The sequence below is a fragment of the Electrona antarctica genome (assembly GCF_951216825.1).
Source record: "Electrona antarctica genome assembly, chromosome: 5".
NCBI lineage: Eukaryota > Metazoa > Chordata > Actinopteri > Myctophiformes > Myctophidae > Electrona > Electrona antarctica.
Genome location: NC_136810.1, coordinates 32,332,362 through 32,350,507, shown reverse-complemented (window position 1 = coordinate 32,350,507; position 18,146 = coordinate 32,332,362). Strand labels below are relative to the sequence as shown.

Genomic DNA, 18,146 nt, shown 5'->3' with positions numbered 1-18,146 from the left:
AAATGCGAGGAGACGGTCGCCTAACATTACATTACCGGGATGTTTGCGTTAATTGGCTAGCTAATGGGGGGGCATACGTGAGCCAGTGTGTGGACTACTACGTCCATTGTTTTGTGTGTGTGTCGGGGGTGGGGGGGACGTGACTAATCGGAGAAGGTTTGTGCTGTGCTAAACGCGGAAGATGGCACGCAGACTCCCTCTGCCGTCCATATCATATAACTATGTTACTACCGTCATGGAATCAGCATTCAGCAGCACCGAAGGCAACCTTTTACTAATAACCCAAACATGGCTTTTAGCTTCAAAACCGCTACAAAGCTGCAATTCGAATCATGGCCCCTGTAAAAAACTGTGTAGGCCTATATGATGATTTATTTTGTTGCATAAAAGTGTATATTTGTATGTCTTTATGATGGATTGAAAATGGAGGACCCTGGTGTAAACAAGTCTTTTTCTGGTTTTATCCTCGTAGCAGTTTTTGTAATGACCTGTAGGCTATTTCGGGTGTGTAGAGTAGACTATAGCCTACCTTTGATGACGGTCCCAAATACATTATTATGAGGCCTGCCCTGTTTAGCTTTTGCTGTGTTGTCAACGCCATATCGTGAAGGAGTCTGTGCTTGTTCTAGAATCTGGTCAGAATCTTTATTCAAAACTTTATTGTCAGATTTACAGGCATAAACAGCCGGTGATTCTTTTTTCTTTTGTGCAACTGTTTTTGTTATTTCCAGAAGAGAGAGAGGGAAGAAGAAGATGGGGAGCCAGGGGAAGAGAAATAGATCAATAAAAACAACGTATGTTTTACCTGCTACCTGCAGGTAAAACATAGGACATATATATGTATGTATGCTATCAACGGTATTGTGAGAATAATAACACGGGACATTGCTGTTCCTTGGAGTGGCTGCACCACTCAAAAATCAGCGCATTGTACATATAGTATTAATGTGCAGAGTGTCAGTGCATGTCGACCACTATAGTCAACATAAGGTAACTGTCACTGTTATAATCCACAGGTAGGTCCATGAGGTCCAAGCCCAAAAGTCCATGTCCAGCTTGATGGCAGTCGGTGATCATGCCTTGTTCAGCAGTCTAATGGTAACCAGGTGGAAGCTGTTCATGAACCTGGTGGTGATGTCCTTGCAGCATAGCCATGGGCCTCCTTGCCTGGCCGTGGTCGTTGTAGGGATATGATGAACCATTTGTGGCTGGGGACCTGGTATAGTGCCTGATGATGCTCTGAGCTTTGACTACACACTTCTTGTACAGTAGCTGGAGCGTGGGAAGTTCACCTCCCATTATGCACTTGCACTCTTTCTCTGGCATTTTCCATATACCAGGCCGTAGCACAGCCTGATCTAGAAGTGATTGGACTTGTTGTTGCCTAATAGCATTTTGGATTGATTCTACGCTATAACTAAAAAACATCCTCAGTGATGTATCCCAAGGTCATCAGGACTAGGCTCTGTGGTTGGCTCCTGTCCGGGCCCCTCCTACGTCTCACCAGGTCCACTCCTGCTCTCACCAGGCCCAGGACCTGTGCGTTGCACAAGACTCCCAGCACCAGGCACTTAATTCAGGAGTGGTGGATTATTATATGTTCCTATTCCATTTGTAGCACATTCTAATAGTGTGTAGTTTGTTTGGCTTTAATATTATTCATGGTTGGGTGTCTTTTTCAGATGCAGTGGGCTGACTGTGAATGTTCTGAGAGAAAAGTGGAATGGCTGATGTCAGTGATGAGTAATCTGCAGTGCTGTTGCTAATGGATGATGAGCTGTATATGTACAAGTACATGTAAATTAACAACTATGTACAGACCCAGTGAGCGCCAGAGCTAGGAGTTGTGACCCACTCTTGTTAGTTGCTTTGTCATAGTTGTGTCTGGGGGGTACATGTTGGGTAGCTGATGATTCCACCGCCTATAGTGTTTGTTCCCTGTTAGCTGAGTGTCATTTCCTAGAGACAAAAAGTAGCTTAATTCATAATATCTAAATGGTTGCATGGCTGAACAAGACACAAGCCTTGTACAGCAGTTTGATGACAGGCATGGTCTCAGACCTTGCTCTTCCTCCTTGAACCTACCTGTGGACTAATGACTAACAGGGACAAAGGACTTGACATTTTGTATTTGCTCTATCTCATGGACCTACTTGTGGATTATACCAGTGTCAGCCTATTATGTAGAACATTTTATACCTTTTATACCTTTTCTCAGGTTTATGTGCACATTTTTTACTTTGTTTCTTTTTCTTGATCTCCTTTCCCCCTTGCCCGCCACTCTCTTCTTCCCCTTCTTTTCTATGGAATTGTTTTCTTTTACTTTGTAAATCTGTGATGTGACAATAAAGCTGATTCTGACAAGTTGAACATTGTCAGAAACATGCATATTTCACTCAGTACTCCATTTTAAACACTAGATGGTAGCCAAGGCTTCAGAAACAGTATAGGATAAGACAAGCAGTGGCTTATACACTGTTTATTACTGCTTGGACACTGTTTAATAGGTGCATATTTATACAGTATCTGGAAGAGATGTTTTTGAGCAGCTTTTATGAGTACCAATTTTGTGGAATTAGTACGTATATGTTGTATTTGTTGTATAACTAAGTTTAATTTGTAATACAAATTGTTAAGTGGACTTGTGCAACACTTGGTCAAAGATACCTAATCCTTAAACTGCTCCGTTTGTGTGTGTGTGTGTGTGTGTGTGTGTGTGTGTGTGTGTGTGTGTGTGTGTGTGTGTGTGTGGGTGTGCGTGTGTGTGTGTGTGTGTGTGTGGGGCTGTGTGTGCACGCACGATATACCGTACTAGTAGTATGTGCTGTCTTATCTCATAGCATAGGACGGTAGGACCAAGTCGACACTTCCATTCCTGTTCACATTGCTCACATCTGATCTGCCAATATATTCCATATTCCTATTCTTATTGTCTCCACCAGGCCGAAATTGCATGCTGCGTTCATGATTTGAGGCTTTTTGTTCAAAACGGGCCAATCCTGCAAACTTTGAAAGCCAATGTTAGCCAATTAGGATGGAATATGAAATATCGGACAGATCCATCTTGAACACATTACTTTAGAGATAGTGTGTAACGATTTGCGGGATTTTTGGACAGAATCTGGAGGAGTAATGTAAAATAATGTGTTTTTCAAAACTCTGCCTCCTGGTGGCGCTATAACAGGCCATCTGGAAATTTTGGGGCAGAGGTTCATCGCATCCAAGGAGTGTGTGCAAAATTTGGCACCGGGTTAACGGTGCCGGAGATTAGCTGTACACAGACGGATGGCCGGACACACAGACTCACACACACACACGGACGGAGTGCAAAACATATACTCTCTCCCCATGCCTTCGGCCTGGTGGAGACAACAATTAGTGCTTGTGTATAATATACATATGGGTATTTGATATTTATTCATAATACGATGTACCAATATCCAAGACTTTGTGTTGCAAGGACTATTGCAATTTTAAGTAATCTGATCAATAGCATTAACATGAATGCTCCCAAAAGCAAGTTCATACATTTTACATGCACATTCTGTATGCAGGGTAATGTTATCATATATGCTGCCTTATGAGCTCCATTGGTACAGAAATAAAGAAAGCCAGTCCCTGTTAATTTCCTGTTACTATAGGTCAGTGGTTTTCAACCAGTGGTCCGTGGACCACCAGTGGTCCTTGAGGGGGTTCCAGGTGGTCCCCATCAGCTAATAAAATGACCAAATGTTAACCAAATGGACTATTATTAGATATTTAACTCGTAAAATGACGGGTCCATTTGGTTTCTCAAAAGTTCAATTATTGTTAAACATCTGCATTGCTTAATTTACAAGAAGTCTACACAATTAGAGATGTAGAAGAATTGTTTTTTTTGTTTTTTTTCAACGTTTGCCTGTTATCTCTCCTATGGTAGCCTATGAGAGTAAATCTCAATATATGGTACTTTGCTGGGTGTTTTATTGTATTTGTATATTTATGTATTGTCCTGAATGTGTGCATTGACCTGAGCAAAACAATTTCCCCTTGTGGATAATAAAGACATCAATCTAATCTGGATTTCTCAAACCACTGCATGTTTGATGATCTGCCTGGCCATGAAGATGATGGTTTTTTCACACTAATAATTAAAAATGGAAAAATGTAGTTAGGGAAACACTATTTCATTGATTGATTGATTGATTGATTTGATTTGATTTTTATTTTTTATTTGATTGATTGAATACTTCATTAGCAGTTTGCATGGACAAGCACAGGGAAGTACAGCCAGTACAATACAAGGTCTGCTAATAGGATTTGTTGGGGTCCTTTTGTACTCAATTTATTGAAAACATTGAATGATAGACAAATATACAATACTATACAATAATACTCATACAGGAGAAATTATAGCTGTGATAAGTCTATACAATATGCAGTGCTATGTGAGCAGTTACGATTCACTAACTATAGGAATTGGAGCCATTGTTGCCAGTGTGCAGAGGCGGCTAATGAATGTGAGCATGCACCTGGAACTTGATGGCTGTGTCTGGGGTTTCAATTGCTCGCATGTAACACCACAGCAATCCAGCTCCCTCCCTTCTCTCTTCAATGCGACTTGTTGAGCTCGTCAATATTTAATAATTCATCATCTGGGCTGGTTTCAGATTAACCTAACCGGTTGTAGTGCTGCTGGAGAGATGATGAGGGTTAAACTAAGGGGCTGGGCTCTGGATCGCAAGTCCCCCATAGATGCCTCACCAAGAATAGAGGAGCTATGAGATGGAAAGGAGAGTGGTCAATTCAGTTCAGCTGCAAGAAAAAGTTTACAACACCTATAGACACTAAAAGCTGGATTCTACACTTTAATTTCCTTTGGTTCACATTTTGGAGTCTCTCCACTGGATCCTATAGGGAGGTAACACAAGCTCCACCTCCAGGCTCTACCTGCATGGTTCCTTTGACACAGAGGAATACTGATACAACTGACCGTTAACACCATCTGCATCTACTCCCCGCTCAGCTCATCTTCCTCCTCACCTCCTGACAGACTCCTTTAGTCGCAGCAAAGGGGAGTGCAGAGAAGAAGCCCAACTCACATCCGAGGGACCCCTCGGAAACCACTGAAAGGTGGAGCCAGCCACCCAGTGCCCAAAACTTAGGAAGGATGAGGAACAGCATCTAGTGGATTTCTTTCTCCTTTTCTTTCTCAGAACAAAGCATTTCCAGTAAGGTATAGAAAGACACTGTTGTGATATAAACAGCAGCAGAAAGCAGAGTAGAAGAGGACAATGCCTTTTGGAGGGTTAGCAGGGCTGAAGGAGAAGGTGCTAAAGCCTGGAAAGGAGGCGGCGAAGAACACAGTTAGTGACTCCCTTGGAAACCTTCAAAGGTGAGTTTGTTTTAATATGGGATTGGAAGAGCATACACTAGAGTCCTGAGTGTTCATTTAATTCTGGGAGTTACATATGGATAAATTAACACTTTGCTCTTACTGTGTTCAAGCTTGGTGTGAATGTCTCACTTCTAAATACTGATGAATAGACTGAACCTGATATTTTGTTTAAACAATTCACTTTTTATCATTTTCTTTCATAATTGGTCATTATAACTGTAGCAGATATATATATATATATATATATATATATATATATACGAAAGAATGCCACACTAAGAGAGCTCAAACATTAGCTGCCAGAGGGACCCGGAGAGCCTTGTAGCAAGCACATTAAGCTCAATGTGTTCTGTTCTCAGAGATCCCGAAGATAAATAAATATTTGATTTCTTTTGCTTGCCAGTGATGTAATCTCAGAATTTATTTTAAGACACTGATCCATATTTCATATCTGATACATATTTCAAAACGGAAGGTGGAGCCTCCACACATTGTTGTCATTAGAGAGATAAAGCACTATAAGTACACAATTTCCTGTTAAGTGATATTTTTCATTTTTCAAGTGAGTCTACAGTATGTACCAACAGTGCCATGCACATTAATGAGGAAAATATTTAACATACATTTGTCTCCATTACGTCCAATACATTGTAATGTTTCACAGATTCATCTAAAAGTGACATTAAAAATGTAATGTAAAAAAAAAAAGAGATGTTAATGTCTAACTATTAGAATTATTTGTCATTTATTATTTATCAAATGCCACAACACAGATATGCCTCACAAGGACATGTTTATTATTGTTACACAAAATACATACTTAAATAAATAAAGGTGTGAGAGACCATGCATGAAAGTCCATGAACAACAAAAAGGCTCACACACTGAAAAATGAACATTGAGGCTCTTTGGATGTAAAAAATCACACGCGTGTGAAGGGCGTTCTTGTCATCGTACATCATTATGACGTAACATGTCTATTTGCTCAGACACTGATGTAAATTCTCCATTCATTGTCAATGGGAATTTAGTGTTTGTGTAGGACGAAAATAGCCGATTTGCTCTGCAGACACATATGACGTAAATTCTCCATTCATTGTCAATGGGAATTTTATGTTTGTGTAAGTACGAAGATCTACACTAATAGCTGAATATAGGAGGGGCTAGCACCCCTCAAAAAATGTCCTTTAACACTGTTGATGATGGTCTAAGGATTTCTTTCATCTAAGGATGTTCAGTTTTCAGTGTGTGAGCCCTTTTTCAAAACAAATTTCTCCCATGAGGTTTTCCTGGATATGAGGTGTAAATCTTAGGTGTAAATCTGATGCACACAGATGAAAGCATCCATGAATGCTGGGGAATGAGGGTGGAGAAAGTCTCTTAATGGAACAGGTGTGCACAGAGTTGAGAGCAACATAAAGATTGATGTGCTACAACCTTTAAGGCTATTGCTGCAGCCAGTTTCACCTTTTGCAAACAGGAAGACACTCAGTTTTCCCACAAATATTTATTCAAAAGGTGAACCCAAAAGACACAAACACAAACGTACACGATTTTATGACGATTCCTTAAACGCATATCGAATGCAAGGTCAATGATTTGCAATGAAGCTAACATAAGTTCAACCTGCGGAAAGTAAAGAATGAATATTAAAATGCATATTATCAACCAAATCACAATATCTTATTCCCTCAGTTCGATTGTTTGTCATGTTTCCACCGTAGGAACATAGATGGTGCGAATGCAGAGGAGGAGGACTTTGAACTGACAGAGGATGGGCAGCCTGTGGCTCGACCACCTCGAAAAGTCCCCTTGTTTGACTGTGGCTGTGGGGGCCTGCCCAAGCGGTACATCATTGCTATGCTCAGTGGCCTGGGTTTCTGCATTTCTTTTGGCATACGTTGTAACCTAGGTGTTGCCATTGTGGAGATGGTGAACAACAATACTGTCTATATCAATGGAACTCCAGTCGTCCAGGTAGGCTACAGTCAAGGATGAATTAATACTATAGATTATACAACTCATGAGTTGTTAGGATTGTGCTTTGCATCCATATATTATAAGTACAATTGATCCTAATGATTATACTATACTTTAATTGATTATAACAGGATAAAATAGCCAATCTCCAAGTTCATTATCTCATTGAAAAGTCAGTATGCTGTACATCTGTGATATTAATGGTTTGATGTGGTTTGAGGATTAATGAACATCCAGGTAACACTTTCTATGAAGTCCATGTGTAATATATAATCTCACTAATTCATTATTTATAACAGTGAATATAATTAATTAGAACATTAGGCCTATTATAATGTAACACAACTATGACAGTTATATTACACTATGATTCTGGGGGATAAAACAAGGTCTGTAAGTGTCAATTATTAAGTATTATCATACTTGAAGTTATAAGTCATTAAAATGCTTTATGTGTTATGACTATTGTTAATGCATTATGATGACTGCTTATAACTATAATCATACAGTGTTAAAGCTGATTATAATGAATTATAAGTTGTTTATAATGGGTGTTTCATAGAAAGTAGTATAGTAAAGTAGGTTCGATTCCCGCTCGGGGCGCTGTGGGTGCTGGGTGTGCGTTTCCTCCTCCGCGTCATCAGTGCCCATACCCGAGGCGGGGTTGGCGAAAGGGCCTTTCTGTGCGGAGTTTGCATGTTCTCCCCGTGTCCCCTAGGGTAGGTACCCTCACAAAAACATGCAGTAATCCTGGTCTCTAAACAAACTGCCTCCCCCTGGCCAGCCGGGGCGCCTGATGGAGGGGAAAGGAACTGGTTGGAATAAAACGTGTTCCTTCCACGCGCTACGTCCAACCAGGGAAACTCCCCCTGTCACGTGTAAAGGAGCAACTTGGACACTCAGGCAGGAAGGAAGCATGAGTTCAAGTCCGTTGCTCTCCCCATGTCCCCCTTATATGGGGACTAGGTTGGCAGAGGGTGTGTAGAGAGCCCAGGATCACATTAGATAATTGGCACAGGGGTGAAAACATGGGTTACAAAATCGAGGGATAAAAATGTAGTAGAAAATAGTATCAAATTAAATGTAAAGCTATAATAACACTCACACTCCCGCAGACATGTTGTCTGAATGGTTTTCCTCCATCCCAACCAGATGGCCCAGTTCAACTGGGACCCAGAGACAGTGGGGCTGATCCATGGCTCATTCTTCTGGGGTTACATTGTCACTCAAATTCCTGGAGGTTTCATCTCCAACAAGCTGGCTGCTAACAGGTAACACACACTTCTCTTTCCATGTATTGAGGATTAGTGTGAGATCAATTTATGTGAGACCTATGTCAGAAGCAGTGCTACACAGCCACATTCATCATCATCATCTTTATTTAAACTCAGGAGTACAGGGGCAAGCCCTCATTTTCAATGTGGCTGAGGTTACAATAATAGACACAATATTGAATCCATTACAGATTGACAAGGAATGTAAATCAGGGTACAATTACAAAATAAAGAACTTAAACAGTACACAAAACAAGTCAACTAAAACAAAATTACTTGATATACCTCTGAATAAATAACTCTGAACTGACCAAATGATGCGGCATGGAGCAAAATAACTTTGAAGCTCATTCCAGGAAGTTGGGCCGTTGACAGAGAAAGGTAGCCTGGATCCAGCCCAAAGACCCCGCCCACTCTCTGAGTGGACTGAGTCTCAAGAAAGCTACAGTCTGATAATCAGGCTAAGAGAAAGGTGCATGAGGAACCTTGGCATTAAAACATCTCATTACGAGAGGTGCGATTGAACTAGGCATGGATACAGCTATATGGGACGTGAGAGGAGTGCGTCCTCAAGTCATGTGGTTAAAGGGTTAAAATTGCGTGGTGTGGTGTGGTGGTGAGCAGTGCTGATGGTACCGATACCAGTCCTGTAATAAAAGCTTCGCAGGAAAAGAGGACACGCCACTGACAGAGTTAATAATGAAAGATCCTGCCTCTGATTTCTGCCTGAAACACCAGACACTGGAATATTACAAGTGTCACTTACACACCGTTTTGGAAAAAGAGCAGGATGGGGAAGGGGGTTGCATATGGGGGAAATGGAATAGGTGCTAAGAAAAGCAGAAATGTGTGTCTTTATGTGTCTTTATCTCAGGCCGATCAAAAGCACAAGCATGAGATCTGTCTAATTATAAGGTTGACTGCCTCGTGCCTTGGACTGCAGCCATTTTGAGCTACTGTCTGGCAATATAGGACACAAAAACACATGATCCAGCTCTAGGAGATTGCAGCAGTGCAGACATACTGTGGATTTGTTCTCATATGACACAGGTTATAAGGTCTGACAATATAGTTTGGTAGTGAAACTTAGACCCAGGGTGCCAGTCACTGTTTGACACTGTTTAAGAAACAGTTACACATGGTCTTGGGAGTCATGTGATAATGAGCATCAAACAGCTTTTTCCATACTGTTTGCCTGTAATATTTAGTCAAGAAACGCCATATATCATGGACGCAATATCCAATCAACTCCAAATTTGAAATGCATATCGAGATGCCTCTATGGGGTGCACCTCCAAGCAAAATGTTGAACTATACTGCACTGTTAACAATAGTTTTGCACTTGAGCTTTGAGGGCTCAACTAAGGCTATAAAGATTAAAGTTGTTTATTAATGTGTTCCTCTTCACGTTGAATTGTCTCTGAGTGATCACACAACCATGTTGTATCTCTACAGAGTGTTTGGTGCAGCCATTTTCCTGACGTCAATTCTGAATATGTTCATCCCATCAGCAGCAAGAGTGCACTACGGTTGTGTCATGTTTGTCCGCATCCTGCAGGGTTTAGTGGAGGTAAGAAGGTGCACACATTCACAACTCCATTCCACCTTTCCAAAGATTTCAATGGTTAAACTTCTCTTGTGGGATGAAGAGTGATAATGAAGTTGTGTTTGTGCTGTATACTATAGAATTTAGACCAATTTGGAAGTCAACCTTTCAGTAAATCTTCTTTTTTCTTGTGTGTACTTCTCACCTGATAGGGTGTCACCTATCCTGCATGCCATGGGATGTGGGCAAAATGGGCACCGCCTCTAGAACGGAGTCGACTGGCCACAACCTCGTTTTGTGGTGGGTCAAGTATCAGCTGGTCTCTTCAAAAATAATAACAACATTGTAAAGACACCTGAAGCATTGTGAAAATCTCAGTGTGTAAAAAATGTTTTGTACAAACATCATTTGCCAAAACAATGATGATTGGTGATGCTAGAGCCCTTTCTCTTTCTTTTTTAATACACAACAACATTGTTTTAGGAACTTACTGTTTCAAATTGACTTTCCTAGCTGGAAAAGGTTCAAATGAGGGACTATTAGGACTTTAGATAAACAAAAACAATATTATGATTTATGAATATAATCACATACTATGGAGAGCGCGTCTTTATTTGTTTGTTTTGCTGATGCTGCCATTACAACTGGTACCGTGGCAACCTATACTATCATTACAACTGGTACCGTGGCAACCTATACTATCATTACAACTGGTACCGTGGCAACCTATACTATCATTACAACTGGTACCGTGGCAACCTATACTATCATTACAACTGGTACCGTGGCAACCTATACTATCATTACAACTGGTACCGTGGCAACCTATACTATCATTACAACTGGTACCGTGGCAACCTATACTATCATTACAACTGGTACCGTGGCAACCTATACTATCATTACAACTGGTACCGTGGCAACCTATACTATCAAAAGCTTCTTGACATTGTCTCTGAATGAAGCTCTGCATGAGCACTGCTCATCTGCTCTGCCTATATATTCACCTACAGTAAATACAGTGTCACACTCTATTCAAAACAAATTTGATTATTAATAGTAATACATCAGATATACATTAAAACACCTTCAATGTCATGGACAGTTGAAATTGTGCATTTTTAAAACATTTATTCATTTAGACTTAAAATTTCATTAGGATAGATACATGGTTATTATAGACACATATTATGCTATATTATTCTGTCGAGTATTGAATGTTAAATACAGGGTCATGCAAACTACATGAAGATAATGTTTGTTTTATTTCAAGTGAATATATGTATTTATATATGTATTTATGATTGATTATTCGGTTAAAGAGGTATGACCTTTAACCGAATAATCAATCATAAATACATGAAATATTGTACAATTTTGACTTTTGACGCTTTCTGTTTCCAGGATCTTATGCAGGAGCAGTGATTGCCATGCCTTTAGCAGGAATTATGGTACAGGATGTTGGATGGCCTTCTGTCTTCTACATCTATGGTATGTTTAACAAGGACATTCAAGGCACAGTTATTTTTATAGCACATTTCAACAACTTGGCAATTCAATTCATAGAACAAAATAAATTTGAGCAAAATAATTTGAATTCAGTAAAATTCAAATGCTGAATCTTAAGCCCTGTTGTATACTTCATATACAGTATAGTGAAAATAGCTCAATGTTCAAAACACGTCATTAATAATAATAATGGATTGCATTTTTATAGAGCTTTTCTATGCACAGAGTGCTTACTCAAAATGCTTTATAATAGTCCATTCATTCATACATTGGGAGGCATGAACGTTGTGTCGTTGTGCGTTGTGACCTTGTAGATCTGCTATTCTAGCTATTTTTGTAATTGTGAGATTTGACAAAGTCACTACACACACACTACACTACTTCTGGTGAGGTGCTGGAGTCACAATGAAGTACAGTATATGAAAAAATAAACTGAGACTCTGCCCACTCAAATCTGTGTAAAATCAGATTTTGTATTTATAAGATAGCAAGCTTTCTTATAATCTTATAAATAAATAAAAATCCGATTTTGCACTAAACCTTTGGGTTTTTTATTGAAAGAAAGAACTCCCACACACTGTTTTCAAATGCAATTGATTGTTTTTAATGAGAATAACAACGTTTCTGGCTGTTAGACCTTCATCAGGTTATCTTGAGGAGGGACTAACATTTTGTATCACCTTCTACATATACAAGTTATACAAGTTATACATAACTTATACAAGTTATGTTATCAGGGAACACATTGGAGTACACTGTACGATGTTGTCTGTTGAGCAACAGGCCATTGAATACACTAGGTGTCACTTTGGTGACATAAAGAACTGCTGTAATGTCATGCGAGGGAGTGAGGGATTTATGGGACATTGCTGTCCTGCACCTGTGCTTAGTGTAGCCCTCAGCCAAGACCCAGCCCGCAACAGTGCTTAGTGTAGCCCTCAGCCAAGACCCAGCCCGCAACAGCCCTGCCAATCGGGCTCAGCCCTAGTGGCACGGTGGGTTGCACGTTGGTCTGGCGAGTGGGAGCCCCGGGTTCAATCCCCGCTTCCGCGCAATGCTACATTAGCATTAAGTGACGACTGAATTGCCTTTGAACTTCATTAAAATGATTAGTACTTGCATAATCTCATACTTTGTGGTGCCTGTGTCTGACTGCGGTCATTCTCAGGAGATCTTATCTCATGATTAATTGATGTAAATGAACATTTTCCTGTCTGGGTCCTGTGACTAATACTTTGTTCATATTGTTTTAATAATTAAAATTCTTGTGGTTCAGAGAAGGTCTGGACCCATTTTAATGAATCTATCTTACCTCAGCCTGCTCTGTAATGGATGACAAAGCCTTCGGTATCACGATAGCTATATCCGTACATCCACAGTAATGAATTTAACACATTATTTACTCATTTTTGTTTAGTTACTTTATATTGCTTTTATCAAAAGGTGTTTTTGGGATAATATGGTATACCTTTTGGCTGTTGCTGGCATATGGAAGCCCAGCTGACCACCCTACCATCAGTGATGAGGAGAGGAAATACATAGAGGCAGCCATTGGAGACATCAACCAACTGAATGCCATTGAGGTGTGTACAATAATAATTATAATAATTCTCTATTCAAATGCCGATCATTTCATGCCATTATATTATATATTGGGGTGATAAATGAAATGATTTGCATTGCATGCACATGACACGCACACACGCATGCACGTAAGCACATGCGGTTAGCACACACACACACACACACACACACACACACACACACACACACACACACACACACACACACACACACACACACGCACACGCACGCACACACACACGCACACGCACACGCACACGCACATGCACATTCTGGCTGCATGGCACGGTAGCAGGCATAATGATTAGAGAGACTTTCCCAACGCTACAAGGTCACACATTCAATCAGTCAGTGTGTCCCATTGAAGTGTCCTTGAGCAAGACTTTGAACCTCCACCCAGCACCCGCCTACACTGTGAGTCACTCTGGAAAAGGGTGTCGGGCAAATGCCTGAAACGTGAATCGAATTACACACATGCCCAATTGCCCACGCACGCACGCACGCACGCACGCACGCACAAACGCACGCACGCACGCACAAACGCACGCACGCACGCAAACACACACACACACACACACACACACACACACACACACACACACACACACACACACACACACACACACACACACACACACACACACACACACACACACACACACACACACACACGGCTAGAGATTTTGTTTAGAGTGCTTCAAACAGTATGGTGTCAATTCCGGTTCTCTCCCACAACAGAAATTCAAGACTCCATGGAAACGTTTCTTTACCTCCATGCCTGTGTATGCCATCATCGTGGCCAACTTCTGCCGCAGCTGGACCTTCTACCTGCTCCTCATCAGCCAGCCAGCATATTTCGAGGAAGTCTTTGGCCTCCCCATCGAGAAGGTTGGACTCAGTCTTGTTTTTCAAACTCTTGACTCTTGACTCGGATGTCAAGGACCCCCAAATGAATGTGTATTTGGCCGCAGACCCCCATCAGAAAATATTTGTGCCAGGGACCCGATACAAGATTTATGTTGTTCAAATATATTCAAATATAATATTCATGAAATATTCCACATCATTTTCAAGATTTGGGGAAAATAGCAGATCTGCAAGCTCACAGCGCATCGCAATGTGTTGTGAGCTTGTAGATCGTCTATTTTCAAATAGCCAATGTATATTGGGTTGAAGTGAGTGATTTTCATACTATATAAACTCATTTTGCGGCAAACCTCCTGGAGCCCATTATTTACAAATGTGTCCCCCCCCCTGCAGGTGGGGTTTCTGTCTGCCGTGCCTCACTTGGTGATGACCCTCGTCGTGCCATTTGGAGGACAGCTGGCAGACTACTTGCGTACTAACAACATTATGTCTACGACAAATGTGCGGAAAATCATGAACTGTGGAGGTATGTGAACGTAGTAAAACAACAATATTTGGATGTACCATACATGTTGTACATATGAATGTGGTTACAATAGATTTTCAGCATAAAACATGGGAAAACAACTTGAAAGAGATACTTGAGCAATAAGGCTGAGATTTCCATTTAAATAGATAATGTGCTAAATAGTTACATAGTGGAACTTTAACATGCTGGAGTATCATTGCTTGATTCCAAAATAGAGTGATCCTTTTAGTGACTGTGATATTGTCTAACCCTGTTTTCCCACAGGCTTTGGTATGGAGGCTACTCTGCTTTTGGTGGTTGGGTTCTCTCACACACGTGGGGTGGCCATCACCTTCCTGGTTCTGGCTGTTGGCTTCAGTGGATTTGCCATCTCAGGTACAGTAATAGAGCGGCGCAGTCCCGCGCCCCCTTTCATGACGACGACGGGCCCAGGAAATAATTCCCCATTCATTTTTCCCCATAGACTGATTGCTCACTCACTGTATTCACAGGTTTCAATGTCAATCATCTGGATATTGCTCCACGTTATGCCAGCATCTTGATGGGTATCTCCAATGGTGTAGGAACACTGTCTGGAATGGTGTGCCCACTGATTGTTGGAGCCCTTACCAAACACAAGGTATATAGCATGATACATCAATCACCTCAATATTATTTTCGCTAGTGGCAGGGCTCTAAGAAAGGCAATTAATATCAATTGGTCAACTGTCAGTCAGTCAGTCAGTCAGTCAGTCAGTCAGTCAGTCAGTCAGTCAGTCAGTCAGTCAGTCAGTCAGTCAGTCAGTCAGTCAAGTCAGTCAGTCAGTCTGTCTGTCTGTCTGTCTGTCTGTCTGTCTGTCTGTCTGTCTGTCTGTCTGTCTGTCTGTCTGTCTGTCTGTCTGTCTGTCTGTCTGTCTGTCTGTCTGTCTGTATATCACTTTAGTCACAAACAACATATCTCGAAAACTACTGGCAGGATTTCCATGGAATTTAATTTCCAACTTGGATGAACCCTGATTTTTGTGAACACAATCATGGCCTTTTCTCTAGCGGCAGCCTGAAGGCCTGATTATATTTGCTGCGTCCCTGTAGCTGTGGGAATCCATGGATAGCCAATGAGTATATTGGGTTGTCTTTCATAGGATGACTTATACCGATGCAGGTAGCTGGCCTCTTCTCAAACAGAGCGACCATGTTTTTGTGTGCAAGCGCAGTCACTGTACATCTATGTGCATGTGGCAAGCATAATTTGGCCTTTCGGCACAAATTCTTATTTGAATTTCTAATGCAGTGTCTCAAACTGGAATAGGCAGATTGCCATGAAACATAGTGCTTTCATGCTCCTCAGAGGATAAACCCTAACCATTTGAGTGACCTTTTCCTCCAGGCCAATATGTCAACTTTTCTTTTTTTTTTCTTCTTTTTGAGTGGTGCAGCAACTCCAAGGAACAGCAATGTCCGTCCGTCCTTATGTCTCTCCCTATGGCTGTATGTCCGTATGTTTAGGGTACCAACAGGTGCTAAAGTGGCGCTGTTGAGTTAGAAACAGAGAGAGAAAGTGTTGCACTGTTTGGGAAGCTGAGAGTGGGAAGCTGAGAGCCGACAACCAATAGTCAGACACCCACTAGTCAGACACCCACTAGTCAGACGGGTGCAGTACTTAGTTTAGACAGTTTTTGGTTTAGACTAGTCATTGTTTAGACCAGTCATTAGTCCTACAACTACAACCTATCTCAAACCCTCACCCTATCAGACGGGTCTGATATTTTTCTTTTTAGTGAGAGTGCAGTGTTTTAAGGATGTCAATGTTGGTCGGTTCAAACCACTTTCTTGAGTATAAGGAGAAGCACGACCTCTTTGGGCGGGCGAAATATAAGTTTTAGTTTACAGCCAGCAAAACCCTCAAGGGACAAGGGACTGATACAGGTATCAACCCCTTAAACTGTCAGTACACACAAAATATGATAACACAAAATAAGTCCCCTTGTATGTATTTACTATTTATACATTGAGGGGACAGTGTACAATTGAACCTCACAGCAGTTATCATTCAACCCAACAGTGTATTCACCCACACAGAAGTTCTGCTCAATCGAGGGACTTTTCGACCCTCAAGGGCCATCCACACATAGAACTATAAATGTATGGCAGAGTTCACACCACAACTATAATGACAACAGTGGTGAATGATATAGTTATGATATAGTTATAGTTATTTGTGTGGACATGTGATAATTGGATGTTCTTGTCTCCTTAAAGTCTTACACAGACGATATCACATGTCCGAGAGGCTATAGTGTTAACATTGTAAATGTTTCATGTTATACATTCTCATTAAATTATGACAGCATAAGTACGTCTGTTATCTGGTATGCGTCAGTAAACAAACTGTTTGCCTGTGACAACAGTAGACTCATTGACTACGATTCTTCTCCCCAATGCAGACCCGTCTAGAGTGGCAGAATGTGTTTGTGATCGCCTCCTGCGTGCATTATTCAGGGGTCATCTTCTATGCTATCTTTGCATCGGGAGAGGAACAGGAATGGGCAGACCCTGAAACCACAAGCGAGGATAAATGTGGAATCCTTGACGACGATGAGCTCGCTGAAGAGTCAGCGATCGGCAGTGAGAGCATCATGGCACAAAAGAAGACATACGGAACGTCGGACAATTCTTCTGGACGAAAACAAGGTTGGAAAAATAACAAAGCAGTGACCATGCAAGACGAGGAGGATGGGAAGCAGCATTGTGCGAATGGGAACCAGTACCAGGACCAGTACCAGTGATAAGGCCTACAGGACCAGGAACTTCCCCTTCACACAAACCTAGAGTTATGGCTGAAGGGTTAAAATGTATGCCTGTGGAACTGTCAGAGACCATCTGAGAAGAGAACAGCGGTCTTGCATTATTTTATAGAGTTTTGTCTGTTAATGTTAATGTGATTACTTGATGCAGAATGGGTCTGTTCAGCCAAACATTCAGAATTATATGCAAAGAAATAAAAAACTAATCTGAGTTCTATTTGGGATGGGAATTGGAATTCAAATGGACAATAGTGAGCAACCAAAGTAAACAACTTGAGAACGAATGGAAAAATAAGGTCCACTATCCCTAATCTACATTGTTCAACAGAGAAATATGATCAGAATAATGATTGATAAAACCAACATTCCAAGAAAGATGTACAACGAACATTGTTTACCAAACTTCAATTTTGTCCCACAACTGACCATACCTGTCTTTGCACTCTAAATCTGAATGATCTGAATCTGAATCAAAATTGGAATGAAATGTGTGTTGATTCCCTTCAACCATGTAAACATGTTTTGAAATGTCTTGTGTCAGCTATGCAACGTGAAAAGAGATGTGTTTATGAAATGTGATGGTTTCATTCATGGTGCAGACCACAGTGGTAAAGTGAGGCGCCTTCTTCATTTTGCTTGTACATATTTGCTACTGTCCAGTAATTCCACTAGTTAGCTTCAATAGCTTGCTCTACAT

At 41.0% G+C, this 18,146-nt stretch overlaps 1 protein-coding gene across 1 annotated transcript; it reads left to right on the top strand.

The window, feature by feature from the left end:
* Window positions 1-5,273: 5,273 nt before the first annotated feature.
* Window positions 5,274-17,763, top strand: slc17a8 (solute carrier family 17 member 8; the record flags this gene model as incomplete). Its single annotated transcript, XM_079500920.1, has 12 exons — window positions 5,274-5,374; window positions 7,102-7,354; window positions 8,510-8,628; window positions 10,087-10,201; window positions 10,390-10,477; window positions 11,582-11,668; window positions 13,130-13,269; window positions 14,009-14,158; window positions 14,531-14,663; window positions 14,931-15,041; window positions 15,158-15,285; window positions 17,090-17,763. The coding sequence occupies 12 exons, from the start codon at window positions 5,274-5,276 to the stop codon at window positions 17,429-17,431; spliced, it is 1,767 nt and encodes a 588-aa protein (XP_079357046.1). The 3' UTR covers window positions 17,432-17,763.
* Window positions 17,764-18,146: the final 383 nt, after the last annotated feature.